This window comes from Mizuhopecten yessoensis, unplaced genomic scaffold (genome assembly GCF_002113885.1).
Source record: "Mizuhopecten yessoensis strain PY_sf001 unplaced genomic scaffold, ASM211388v2 scaffold7629, whole genome shotgun sequence".
In the NCBI taxonomy this organism is placed as follows: Eukaryota; Metazoa; Mollusca; class Bivalvia; order Pectinida; family Pectinidae; genus Mizuhopecten; species Mizuhopecten yessoensis.
This window is the reverse complement of record NW_018407143.1, coordinates 120,056-132,876: the sequence shown is the minus strand read 5'-3', so window position 1 is coordinate 132,876 and position 12,821 is coordinate 120,056. Positions and strand designations below refer to the sequence as shown.

General features: G+C 40.2%; 1 protein-coding gene across 1 annotated transcript in view; it reads left to right on the top strand.

Moving 5' to 3' along the window:
• Positions 1 to 12,821, top strand: part of LOC110454008 — a gene marked incomplete at its 3' end in the record, with an annotated part of 185,417 nt that overhangs the window by 63,208 nt on the left and 109,388 nt on the right. The window contains exons 15-16 of the mRNA XM_021503294.1: positions 2,293 to 2,354; positions 11,211 to 11,324. Coding sequence (XP_021358969.1) covers positions 2,293 to 2,354; positions 11,211 to 11,324 — 176 coding nt within the window. The remainder of the gene's footprint in view (positions 1 to 2,292; positions 2,355 to 11,210; positions 11,325 to 12,821) is intronic.

The following is a 12,821-nucleotide window of genomic DNA, read 5'->3' as shown; positions in this document are numbered from 1 at the left end:
ATTTTGACAATTTTCTGTTGGAAATTATTTTTACTTGGTGAGAATTATCCTTGGAGGAGGATGGTTTCAAATTGTAAAATTGAGAATCCTACCCCAACCCTAGGGGCCAGGGCGGGGCCCAAAAGAGAAAATTAACCAATATTTCAAAAATCTTCTTCTCCAGACTCAGAGGTATTACAGTCATTTTCTCTGCATGGATGGAAAGATCATCAGGGGCTTTATTTAAATTGTAAATTTCAGGACCCCCGAGCTATCCGTTCTCCCTTGGGGAGGGGGTAAAGTTTACTATAGTTTATATAGGGAAACAACACTTTTGGGTATATTTTGACAATTTTCTGTTGGAAATTATTTTTACTTGATGAGAATTATCCTTGAAGGAAGATGGTTTTAAATTGTAAAATTAGGATTCCTGCCCCAACCCTCGGGGCCAGGGCGGGGCCCAAAAGGGAATATTTACAAATATTTTAAAATTCTTATCCTTTGATGACATGACAAGTATTGTATTTCACTTAGTTTACATGCTGATTTCCACATCACATCTAAACAATAAAATAAAGCTACCAGTACCTATGATATAACTCAGGTGACCGCTAAGGCCCTTGGGCCTCTTGTTTAATTTCCATTGGAAGTAATTCAATTTAAGTTAGCATTATCAGTATTAGGTAGCAGTTTGGTAGTATACACATATCAGCCCTGACTGACCCCCAGGGGCTGATGGGTGGGGCCAAAAAGGGTCGAATTGACTGAAATTTCAAAAATCTTCTTCTCAAGACCAAGATATGGTAGAATCAAATACTCTTCATAGATGTAAGGGTCTTAAGGTGCTCTACCAAAATAGTGAATTTTATGACCCTGGGGTCTCATGTTTCCCCCTGGAGAGGGGTAAACTTTACTATAGTTTATATAGGGAAATCACATTTTGGACCAACATTTGTTTAATTTTCATTAGAAGTAATTCAATTTAGGTTAGCATTATCAGTATTAGGTAGCAGTTTGATAGTATGCACAAATTAGCCCTGACTGACCCCCGGGTCTGATGGGTGGGGCCAAAAAGGGTCGAATTGACTGAAATTTCAAAAATCTTCTTCTCAAAGACCCAGATTTGGTAGAATCAAACACTCTTCATAGATGGAAGGGTCTTAAGGTTTATGACCCTAGGGTCTCATGTTTACCCCATGGGGAAGGAGGGGGGGGGGNTGCTAGTTTCAAATACTTTTTAGTCTTAAATCTGTATGCTAGATATTGAATAAGGTGGTTTTATTGTTTTTTGTCACTTTGAATAATATTTCTGTTCATGTTAAAAACAAAATCAACTCTTTGTATAAATATATCAGGTGACCTTTAAGGCCCATGGGCCTCTTGTTATAGCAAGTCAGCTAACCACTCTTTGAATGATGCAGATCTTATTTCAATGAAAGAAAGTATATAACACTATATGGCATTCAATGGGCGTATATTGTTCTGCCCCGTGGTACTCTTGTTTATGGAGTTATTGCCCTTTGTTGAAAAATCTTTGTCCGGACAACTTCTCTTAAACTACGGGGCCAAATTCAACAAGTTTTCAGAAATGGTAACTAACCCCTGATGTTGTGCAACAAGATATTATATTTTCAATGTGAACTTATTTTACGGAGTTATGGACCTTGATGACAGATCCTTGTCTGGACAACTTTTCTTTAACTACTAGGCTGATTTCAACGACACTTTACAGAAATGATAGCTACCCCCTGTCATCGTGTAGTTGTGTACTTTCTATCAATTATTTCATTTGCTTGGAATATGACAGCTTGTTGGGGCTACATAGTTTGTCCTCATTATTCTGTGTATCTGTGTATGGGATGGAGGAATGTGAAATGCAAAAAGTAGGGTCACAGTGACCTGTTGTTTTACCTTTGACCTTAGCCTCTGAAAAAGTTTGATTGGGACATATCTTGGGCTAATTCCCGTGGACTCACCAGATTTGATATGCAAGTATGTTTTGGCACAGGGAGTTTAGGAAAAATATCATTACAGGTAGGAGACTGGATTGCTTTGCAATATTTTGTCTTAGTTAACCTTTTGCTTACAGTTCTGCTTTATTTGGGAGTGGGGGTTTAGTGCGGTTCTAGTTTCAACTTATAATTACTTGTACATATTGTAATTTATCAGTAACACCAAGGCAATTCCTATTTATTTGCAGCAGTGTATGGCAATGACAGTGTTTAATTCCATGGGCTTTCACAGGCTTTTCCTATATCCCAATTCCTGTTAGAAAGATCATAATTAAATATTCTGAAATGAAATCATTTCCAGGCGAAGTAGGCAGTGGTCCAGCTGCCAAGGGCGCAACAGGAGATAAACAAGTCGAAGATAAGGTAAGGGCACAACAGGAGATAAACAAGTCGAAGATAAGGTAATTGGGCACAACAGAAGATAAACAAGTCGAAGATAGGTAAGGGCACAACAGGAGATAAACAAGTCGAAGATAAGGTAAGGGCACAACAGAAGATAAACAAGTCGAAGATAAGGTAAGGGCACAACAGGAGATAAGCAAGTTGAAGATAAGGTAAGGGCACAACAGAAGATAAACAAGTCGAAGATAAGGCAAGGGCACAACAGGAGATAAACAAGTCAAAGATAAGGTAAGGGCACAACAGAAGATAAACAAGTCGAAGATAGGTAAGGGCACAACAGGAGATAAACAAGTCGAAGATAAGGAAAGGGCACAACAGGAGATAAGCAAGTTGAAGATAAGGTAAGGGCACAACAGAAGATAAACAAGTCGAAGATAAGGGAAGGGCACAACAGGAGATAAACAAGTCGAAGATAAGGAAAGGGCACAACAGAAGATAAACAAGTCGAAGATAAGGGAAGGGCACAACAGGAGATAAACAAGTCGAAGATAAGGGAAGGGCACAACAGGAGATAAACAAGTCGAAGATAAGGTAAGGGCACAACAGGAGATAAACAAGTCAAAGATAAGGTAAGGGCACAACAGGAGATAAACAAGTCGTAGATAAGGTAAGGGCACAACAGGAGATAAACAAGTCAAAGATAAGGTAAGGGCACAACAGGAGATAAACAAGTCAAAGATAAGGTAATTGGGCACAACAGGAGATAAACAAGTTGAAGATAAGGTAAGAAGAAAACATTGTGGCTGTAGATTTATTGGTTGGTTAGAAATTAATTACCATCAGGGTCCAGCTATTCTGAGCTGATAGGGTAACGACAACTTCTTACAAAATTAAAACGGTATGTTCTTAAAAAGGATTCTTAAAAGGAGTTCAAAATGATATTTCATTTCAGTAATAATTACCATAACTTTAGTATGCATATACAATACCTACACCCATCTTTGTAGCCCAAAAACAAAAGATTCAAATATCCCTACCTCCCTTCCGTGACGTAACCCATATCTTGATGACAGAGCCATCGAGTGATCGCCCTTCCTTTTCCTTTTATGGCTAGTGCGGGATCCGCCCTTAGCGTCAGAACCAATCTTTTTTCCTCCACTGGGGGATCCGGAAAGGCTCTGGCGCTCCAGGAGGAAGTAAGGACTATGCTTACCAAGGGCGCATTCGAGGAGATTCCTATGTCGGTATGCACGCCAGGGTTCTACCCCAGAATGTTTCTGGTTCTAGATGGATCTGTCAGGTCATCAAGTATGGTTACGACCACTCGGATGATCAGGTTCGGGTGTTGTATAAGGTGAGAGCTCATGAGATCAGGGCCCTTGCTGCGTCATGGGCCATCCTCAATGGGTCCCCGTTTCAGGAGTTCACGTCCGCAGCTTTCTGGCGCAGACAGACTACCTTCACGGATTATTCTCTCCAGTCCTTGGCTTCTCATTCTGATGGATTGTATTCCCTTGGACCGGTGGTGGTTGCACAGTCTGTGGCTGTTCCTCCACAGTAATTCAGTGATTTTTAAATAGTATGCTATCAGGCACCACGGTGGTACACCTGCTTGTTTCACGGAGAGGTTTTCCATTTTGTAATTACTTTCGGGGTTTTATTAGGGGGGTTCCTTGAACCTTTACCCTACCTTGAGCATGTCTCGAGTTTGTTCCATCAACCTGGTCTGCCTGGATTTGAAGCCTCCACTGCGGTAAGACGAATTTGCATACTAAAATTATGGTAATTATTACTGAAAAGAAATTCATGATGTAATACTTACCATTACTTTATGGAGTCCCACCCTGTGTTCGTCCCCTTGCCTCCTCAACCCGGCTGCCTTTAGGCTCTATAAAAGAGGTTTGAGGAAGGGCGATCACTCGATGGCTCTGTCATCAAGATATGGGTTACGTCACGGTAGGGAGGTAGGGATATTTGAATCTTTTGTTTTTGGGCTACAAAAATGGGTGTAGGTATTGTATATGCATACTAAAGTTATGGTAAATATTACATCAAGAAAATTTGTTTTACTTCAAAAACCTCAATTTATTGATTATAAACACAAAATGTTTGTTCCAATTTTAAATTAATCACATTTTTGAACATTTGAATAAATGACTTGTTAATCAGGCTAGGATATTTGAACCAGACTTGGAGGTTTATGGGCATTTGATATATGAAACAGTCTTGGAGGGTTATGGGCATTTGATATATAAACCAGACTTGGAGGGTACCAGGCATTAGATATATGAAACAGACTGAGGGGAAACTAGGCATCAGATATCTGAACCCGACTTCGGGGTTACTAGGCATCTGATATCTGAACCAGACTTAGGGGTAACTAGTCATCAGATATCTGAACCAGACTAAGGGGTTACTAGGTATCTGATATCTGAATCAGACTTAGGGGTTACTAAGCATCTGATATCTGAACCAGACCGAGTGGTTACTAGGTATCTAGATATCTGAACCAGACTTAGAGGTTACTAGACATCTGATATCTGAACCAGACTAAGGGGTTACTAGGCATCTGATATCTTAACCAGACCTAGTGGTTACTAGGCATCAGATATCTGAACCAGACCTAGTGGTAACATGGCATCAGATATTTGAACAAGACCTAGTGGTAATTAGGCATCAGATACTTTAACCAGATTAAGGGGTTACTAGGTATCTGATATCTGATCCAGACTTAGGGATTACTAGGTATCAGATATCTGAACCAGACTTAGGGGTTACTAGGTATCAGATATCTGAACAAGACCTAGTGGTTTCGAGGCATTAGATATCTGAACAAGACCTAGTGGTTTCTAGGCATCAGATATTTGAACCAGACCTAGTGGTTACTAGGCATCAGATATCTGAACCAGACTAAGGTGTTACTGGACATCTGATATCTGAACCAGACTTAGGGATTACTAGGCATCTGATATCTAAATCAGATTTAGTGGTTACTAGGTATCAGATATCTGAACAGCACCTTGTGGTTACTAGGTATCAGATATCTGAACCAGACTTAGAGGTTACTAGACATCTGATATCTGAACCAGACTAAGGAGTTACTAGGCATCTGATATCTGAACCAGATCTAGTGGTTACTTGGTATCAGATATCTGAACCAGACCTTGTGGTTACTAGGTATCAGATATCTGAACAAGACCTAGAGGTAACTAGGCATCTGATATCTGAACCAGACCGAGTGGTTACTATGTATCAGATATCTGAACCAGACTTAGAGGTTACTAGACATCTGATATCTGAACCAGACTAAGGAGTTACTAGGCATCTGATATCTGAACCAGATCTTGTGGTTACTTGGTATCAGATATCTGAACCAGACCTTGTGGTTACTAGGCATCAGATATCTGAACCAGACCTAGTGGTAACATGGCATCAGATATTTGAACAAGACCTAGTGGTAATTAGGCATCAGATACTTAAACCAGATTGAGGGGTTACTAGGTATCTGATATCTTATCCAGACTTAGGGGTAACTAGGTATCAGATATCTGAACCAGACTTAGGGGTTACTAGGTATTAGAAATCTGAACAAGACCTAGTGGTTTCGAGGCATTAGATATCTGAACCAGGCTTAGAGGTTACTAGACATCTGATATCTGAACCAGACTAAGGGGTTACTAGACATCTGATATCTGAACCAGACTAAGGGGTTACTAGACATCTGATATCTGAACCAGACTAAGGGGTTACTAGACATCTGATATCTGAACCAGACTAAGGGGTTACTAGGCATCTGATATCTTAACCCGACCTAGTGGTTACTAGGCATCAGATATCTGAACCAGATCTAGTGGTAACATGGCATCAGATATTTGAACATGACCTAGTGGTAATTAGGCATCAGATACTTTAACCAGATTTAGGGGTTACTAGGTATCTGATATCTTATCCAGACTTAGGGTTAACTAGGTATCAGATATCTGAACCAGACTTAGAGGTTACTAGGCATCTGATATCTGAACCTAGTTACCCCTAAGTCTGGTTCAGATATCTGAACCAGACCTAGTGGTAACAGGGCATCAGATATTTGAACAAGACCTAGTGGTAATTAGGCATCAGATACTTTAACCAGATTAAGGGGTTACTAGGGATCTGATATCTGATCCAGACTTAGGGATTACTAGGTATCAGATATCTTAACTAGACTTAGTGGTTACTAGGCATCAGATATCTGAACAAGACTTAGGGGTTACTAGGTATCTGCTATCCGAACCAGACTTAGGGGTTACTAGGCATCAGATATCTGAAACCTAGTTACCCCTAAGTCTGGTTCAGATATCTGATGCCTAGAAACCACTAGGTCTGGTTCAGATATCTGAACCAGACTTAGGGGTAACTAGATTTCAGATATCTGAACCAGACCTAGTGGTAACAAGGCATCAGATATTTGAACCAGACCTAGTGGTTACTAGGCATCAGATATCTGAACAAGACTTAGGGGTTACTAGGTATCTGCTATCCGAACCAGACTTAGGGGTTACTAGGCATCAGATATCTGAACCAGACTTAGGGGTAACTAGGTTTCAGATATCTGAACCAGACCTAGTGGTTACTAGGTATCAGGTATCTGAACCAGACTTAGGGGTTACTAGGTATCAGATATCTGAACACGACCTAGTGGTTTCGAGGCATTAGATATCTGAACAAGACCTGGAGGTTTCTAGGCATCAGATATTTGAACCAGACCTAGTGGTTACTAGGCATCAGATATCTGAACCAGAATTAGGGGTAACTAGGCATCAGATATCTGAGCCAGACTAAGGGTATCAGATATCTGAACAAGACCTAGTGGTTTCGAGGCATTAGATATCAGAACAAGACCTAGCGGTTTCTAGGCATCAGATATTTGAACCAGACCTATTTGTTACTAGGCATCAGATATCTGAACCAGACTAAGGGGTTACTAGACATCTGATATCTGAACCAGACGAAGGGGTTACTAGGCATCTGATATCTGAACCAGATCTCGTGGTTACTAGGTATCAGATATCTGAACCAGACCTTGTGGTTACTAGGTATCAGATATCTGAACAAGACCTAGTGGTTTCGAGGCATTAGATATCAGAACAAGACCTAGCGGTTTCTAGGCATCAGATATTTGAACCAGACCTATTTGTTACTAGGCATCAGATATCTGAACCAGACTAAGGTGTTACTGGACATCTGATATCTGAACCAGACTTAGGGATTACTAGGTATCAGATATCTTAACAGGACCTTGTGGTTACTAGGTATCAGATGTCTGAACCAGACTTAGAGGTTACCAGACATCTGATATCTGAACCAGATCTAGTGGTTACTAGGGATCAGATATCTGAACCAGACCTTGTGGTTTCTAGGTATCAGATATCTGAACAAGACCTTGTGGTTACTAGGTATCAGATATCTGAACAAGACCTAGTGGTAACTAGGCATCTGATATCTGAGAGTTACTAGGCATCTGATATCTGAACCAGATCTCGTGGTTACTAGGTATCAGATATCTGAACCAGACCTAGTGGTTACTAGGTATCAGATATCTGAACCAGACTTAGGGGTAACTAGGCATCAGATATCTGAGCCAGACTAAGGGGTAATCTGATATCTGATCCAGACTTAGGGGTAACTAGGTATCAGATATCTGAACCAGACTTAGGGGTAACTAGGCATCAGATATCTGAGCCAGACTAAGGGTATCAGATATCTGAACAAGACCTAGTGGTTACTAGGTATCAGATATCTGAACCAGACCTTATGGGTTACTAGGCATCAGATATCTGAACCAGATCTAGTGGTTAGAACAAGACCTAGCGGTTTCTAGGCATCAGATATTTGAACCAGACCTAGCGGTTACTAGGCATCAGATATCTGAACCAGACCTAGTGGTAACATGGCATCAGATATTTGAACAAGACCTAGTGGTAATTAGGCATCAGATACTTTAACCAGATTAAGGGGTTACTAGGTATCTGATATCTGATCCAGACTTAGGGGTAACTAGGTATCAGATATCTGAACCAGACTTAGGGGTTACTTGGTATCAGATATCTGAACAAGACCTAGTGGTAACTAGGCATCTGATATCTGAGAGTTACTAGGCATCTGATATCTGAACCAGATCTAGTGGTTTCTAGGTATCAGATATCTGAACCAGACCTTGTGGTTACTAGGTATCAGATATCTGAACAAGACCTAGTGGTTACTAGGTATCAGATATCTGAACCAGACTTAGAGGTTACCAGACATCTGATATCTGAACCAGACGAAGGGGTTACTAGGCATCTGATATCTGAACCAGATCTAGTGGTTACTAGGTATCAGATATCTGAACCTGACCTTGTGGTTTCTAGGTATCAGATATCTGAACAAGACCTAGTGGTAACTAGGCATCAGATATCTGAACAAGACTTAGGGGTTACTAGGTATCTGCTATCCGAACCAGACTTATGGGTTACTAGGCATCAGATATCTGAACCAGACCTAGTGGTTACTAAGATCTAGTGGTTACTAGGTATCAGATATCTGAACCAGACCTAGTGGTTACTAGGTATCAGATATCTGAACCAGACTTAGGGGTAACTAGGCATCATATATCTTAACCAGACTAAGGGGTAACTAGGCATCAAATATCTTAACCAGACCTAGTGGTTACTAGGTATCAGATATCTGAACCAGACCTTATGGGTTACTAGGCATCAGATATCTGAACCAGATCTAGTGGTTACTAGGCATCTGATATCTTAACCAGACTTAGGGATTACTAGGTATCAGATATCTTAACTAGACTTAGTGGTTACTAGGCATCAGATATCTGAACAAGACCTAGTGGTAACTAGGCATCAGATATCTAAACAAGACTTAGGGGTTACTAGGTATCTGATATCTGAACCAGACTTAGGGGTTACTAGGCATCAGATATCTGAACCAGATCTAGTGGTTACTAGGTATTAGATATCTGAACGAGACCTTGTGGTTACTAGGCATCAGATATCTGAACCAGACCTAGCGGTTACTAGGCATCTGATATCTGAGCCAGACCTTGTGGTTTCGAGGCATAAGATATCTGAACAAGACCTAGTGGTTTCTAGGCATCAGATATCTGAACCAGACTTAGGGGTTACTAGGTATCTGATATCTGAACAAGACCTAGTGGTTACAAGGCATCAGATATCTAAACCAGACTTAGGGGTTACTTGGCATCTGATATCTGAACCAGACTTAGGGGTTACTAGGCATCAGATATCTGAACCAAATCTAGTGATTACTAGGTATCAGATATCTGAACCAAACCTTGTGGTTACTAGGCATCAGATATCTGAACCAGACCTATTGGTTACTAGGTATCAGATATCTGAACCAGACTTAGGGGTAACTAGGCATCAAATATATTAACCAGACTTAGGGGTTACTAGGCATCTGATATCTGAACCAGACTTAGGGGTTACTAGGCAACAGATATCTTAACCAGAATTAGTGGTTTCTAGGCATCATATATCTGAACCAGACCTAGTGGTTACTAGGCATCAGATATCTGAACCAGACTTAGGGGTAACTAGGCATCAGATATCTGAGCCAGACTAAGGGGTAACTAGGCATCATATATCTGAACCAGACTAAGGGATTACTAGGCATCAGATATCTGAACCAGACTGAGTGGTTACTAGGCATCTGATACCTGAACCAGACCTAGTGGTTACTAGGCATCAGCTATCTGAACCAAACTTAGTGGTTACTAGGCATCATATATCTGAACCAGACTTAGGGGTAACTAGGCATCAGATATTTTAACCAGACTTAGGGGTTACTAGGCTTCAGATATCTGAACCAGACTTGGGGGTTACTAGGCATCTGATATCTGAACCAGACTTAGGGGTTACTAGGTATATGATATCTGAACTAGACTTAGGGGTTACTAGGTATCTGATATCTGAACCAGACCAAGTGGTTTCTAGGCATCAGATATCTGAACCAAACCTAGTGGTTACTAGGTATCTGATATCTGAACCAGACCTAGTGGTGTCTAGGCATCAGATATCTGAACCAAACTTAGTGGTTACTAGGTATCAGATATCTGAACCAGACTTGGGGGTTACTAGGCATCTGATATCTGAACCAGACCAAATCAGATATTTGAACCAGACCTAGTGGTTTCTAGGCATCAGATATCTGAACCAGACCTAGTGGTTGCTAGGTATCAGATATCTGAACCAGACCTAGTGGTTACTTGGTATCTGATATCTGAGGGTTGATTTCATTTGTTGTTTTACCTACACCAGGGGTTTTATTCCTGTACTTTTGGTCTAGATACTGATAAAGTGTTATTCAATGTAAAGAAATGTTCTCACTGTAATGATGTGTAATCTTTAAATAGAGATAGAGAAATCAAAGTTCCATTAAAGGGGGATAAGTCTGCTGCACACAAACAAATTTAAAGGGGGGTAAGTCTGCTGTACACAGAAATCAAAGTTCCATTAAAGGGGGGCAAGTCTGCTGTGCACAGAAATCAGAGTTCCGTTAAGGGGGGTGGGGGGTGGGGGGGTAATTCTGCTGTACACAGAAATCATTGTTCAATTGAAGGGGGGCAAGTCTGCTGTGCACAGAAATGTGCATACAAAAGAAGATATATTGTGTATTTAATGAATACTCATCTATAAAAGCAGTAATTTTACTTTTTTTTTCTACTAAGGCCTCTGCGCTTGACTTTAGGAAATAGGAAGAAAACTATATAATAACTAAGAAATAGCAAAAGAAATTCTCTTGATATAGTTTTATCATAACACTATCTAGTAGTTGTCTAGTTTTTTACACCAATGTAATGATGCAATGTTTCCCATTCAGCCCCAGTCAGATGTACCAATTCCATACCCTTCCACAGAGACTGTGCGAGGGGTTGTCTTCGGCGATGAGATCACCAAAGAAGGCAGAGTACCAGAGTCTGTAGACATTACACAGGTAGCTATGGAGTGTGTCTGATATGGACTCTTTTAAAAGTTAAAACACAACAACATCAGGCGATCAAATATTTTCATGATGGAACCTCTTATGTTTATCACACTAGACATCATTAAAGGGTGGATTTCAATTACACTGCTAGTTTCCTCTCATTGGAATGGAAGTCTACTCAAATTGTGGTAAATGAAAATATTCTGTTGGAAAGTATTTGTCTTTCATTTTTAGGTCACCTGAGACAAAGTCACAAGTGTGTCCGTCGTGCGTCCGTAAACAATTTACATTTTCGACTTCTTCTCCAAAACCCCTGAACCAATTTCAATGAAATTTTGCGGAATCCTTCCATGGCCAAAGGTCAACCAACATTTATATGGTCCCCAGCCCCCAGGGGCCTGAGGGGCAGGGCCAAAAAGGGTTGAATTGACTGAAATTTCAAAAATCTTCTTCTCAAGACCCAGATATGGTAGAATCAAATACTCTTCATAGATGGAAGGGTCTTAAGGTGCTTTACTGAAATTGTGAATTTCATGACTCTTGGGTCTCACGTGTCCCCCTGGGGAGGGGGGTATACTTTACTATAGTTTATTTAGGGAAATCACATTTTGGACCAGCATTTGTTTCATTTTCATTGGAATTAATTCAAACTTGGTTAGCATTATCAGTATTGGATAGCAGTTTGATGATATGCACAAATCAGCCCTGACTGACCCCCAGGGGCTGATGGGCGGGACCAAAAAGGGTCGAATTGACAGAAATTTCAAAAATCTTCTTCTCAAGACCCAGATATGGTAGAATCAAATACTCTTCATAGATGGAAGGGTCTTGAGGTGCTTTACCGAAATTGTGAATTTAATGACCCTGGGGTCTCACGTTTTCTCCTGGGGAGGGGGTATTCTTTACTATAGTTTAATTGTGAATTATATGGTCCCCAGGGATCTGAACGATGGGGCCAAAAAGCATAAAATTGACTAAAATTTCAAAAATCTTCTTCTCAAGACCCAGATATGGTAGAATCAAATACCCTTCATAGATGGAGGATCTTAAGGTGCTTTACCAAAATTCAGCTGACTGACAGAACCACTATTTGTACATCGTACATCTTTCACACTACTTTTGCATTACATGTAGTTCAAGTTACCTTTGTTACAAAATGAGTTCTTTTTCATTTGGCAACATCGATAACATCAGTTTTTACATAAATCAGGTGACCGTTACGGCCAATGGGCCTCTTGTTTTTGCAATCATTTGTCACATTGATGCAAAATTTGGTCACTGCCACCCAGTTGAAATTTTCCATTTTATATTTTTGAATGCACTAAGTATGTTGAAATTTATGTTTTACATAATTTGTAATATAAATATCATTGAAAGAAATAGAGGGTATCTAACAGTGCTATGCACTCGTGAACGATATCAAAATATTAGCCACACAAGTGAAATATATTTGGTATTATGGAAGACCCAGTTAGATGTTCTGTTTATTATATTTTTTTTATGAAA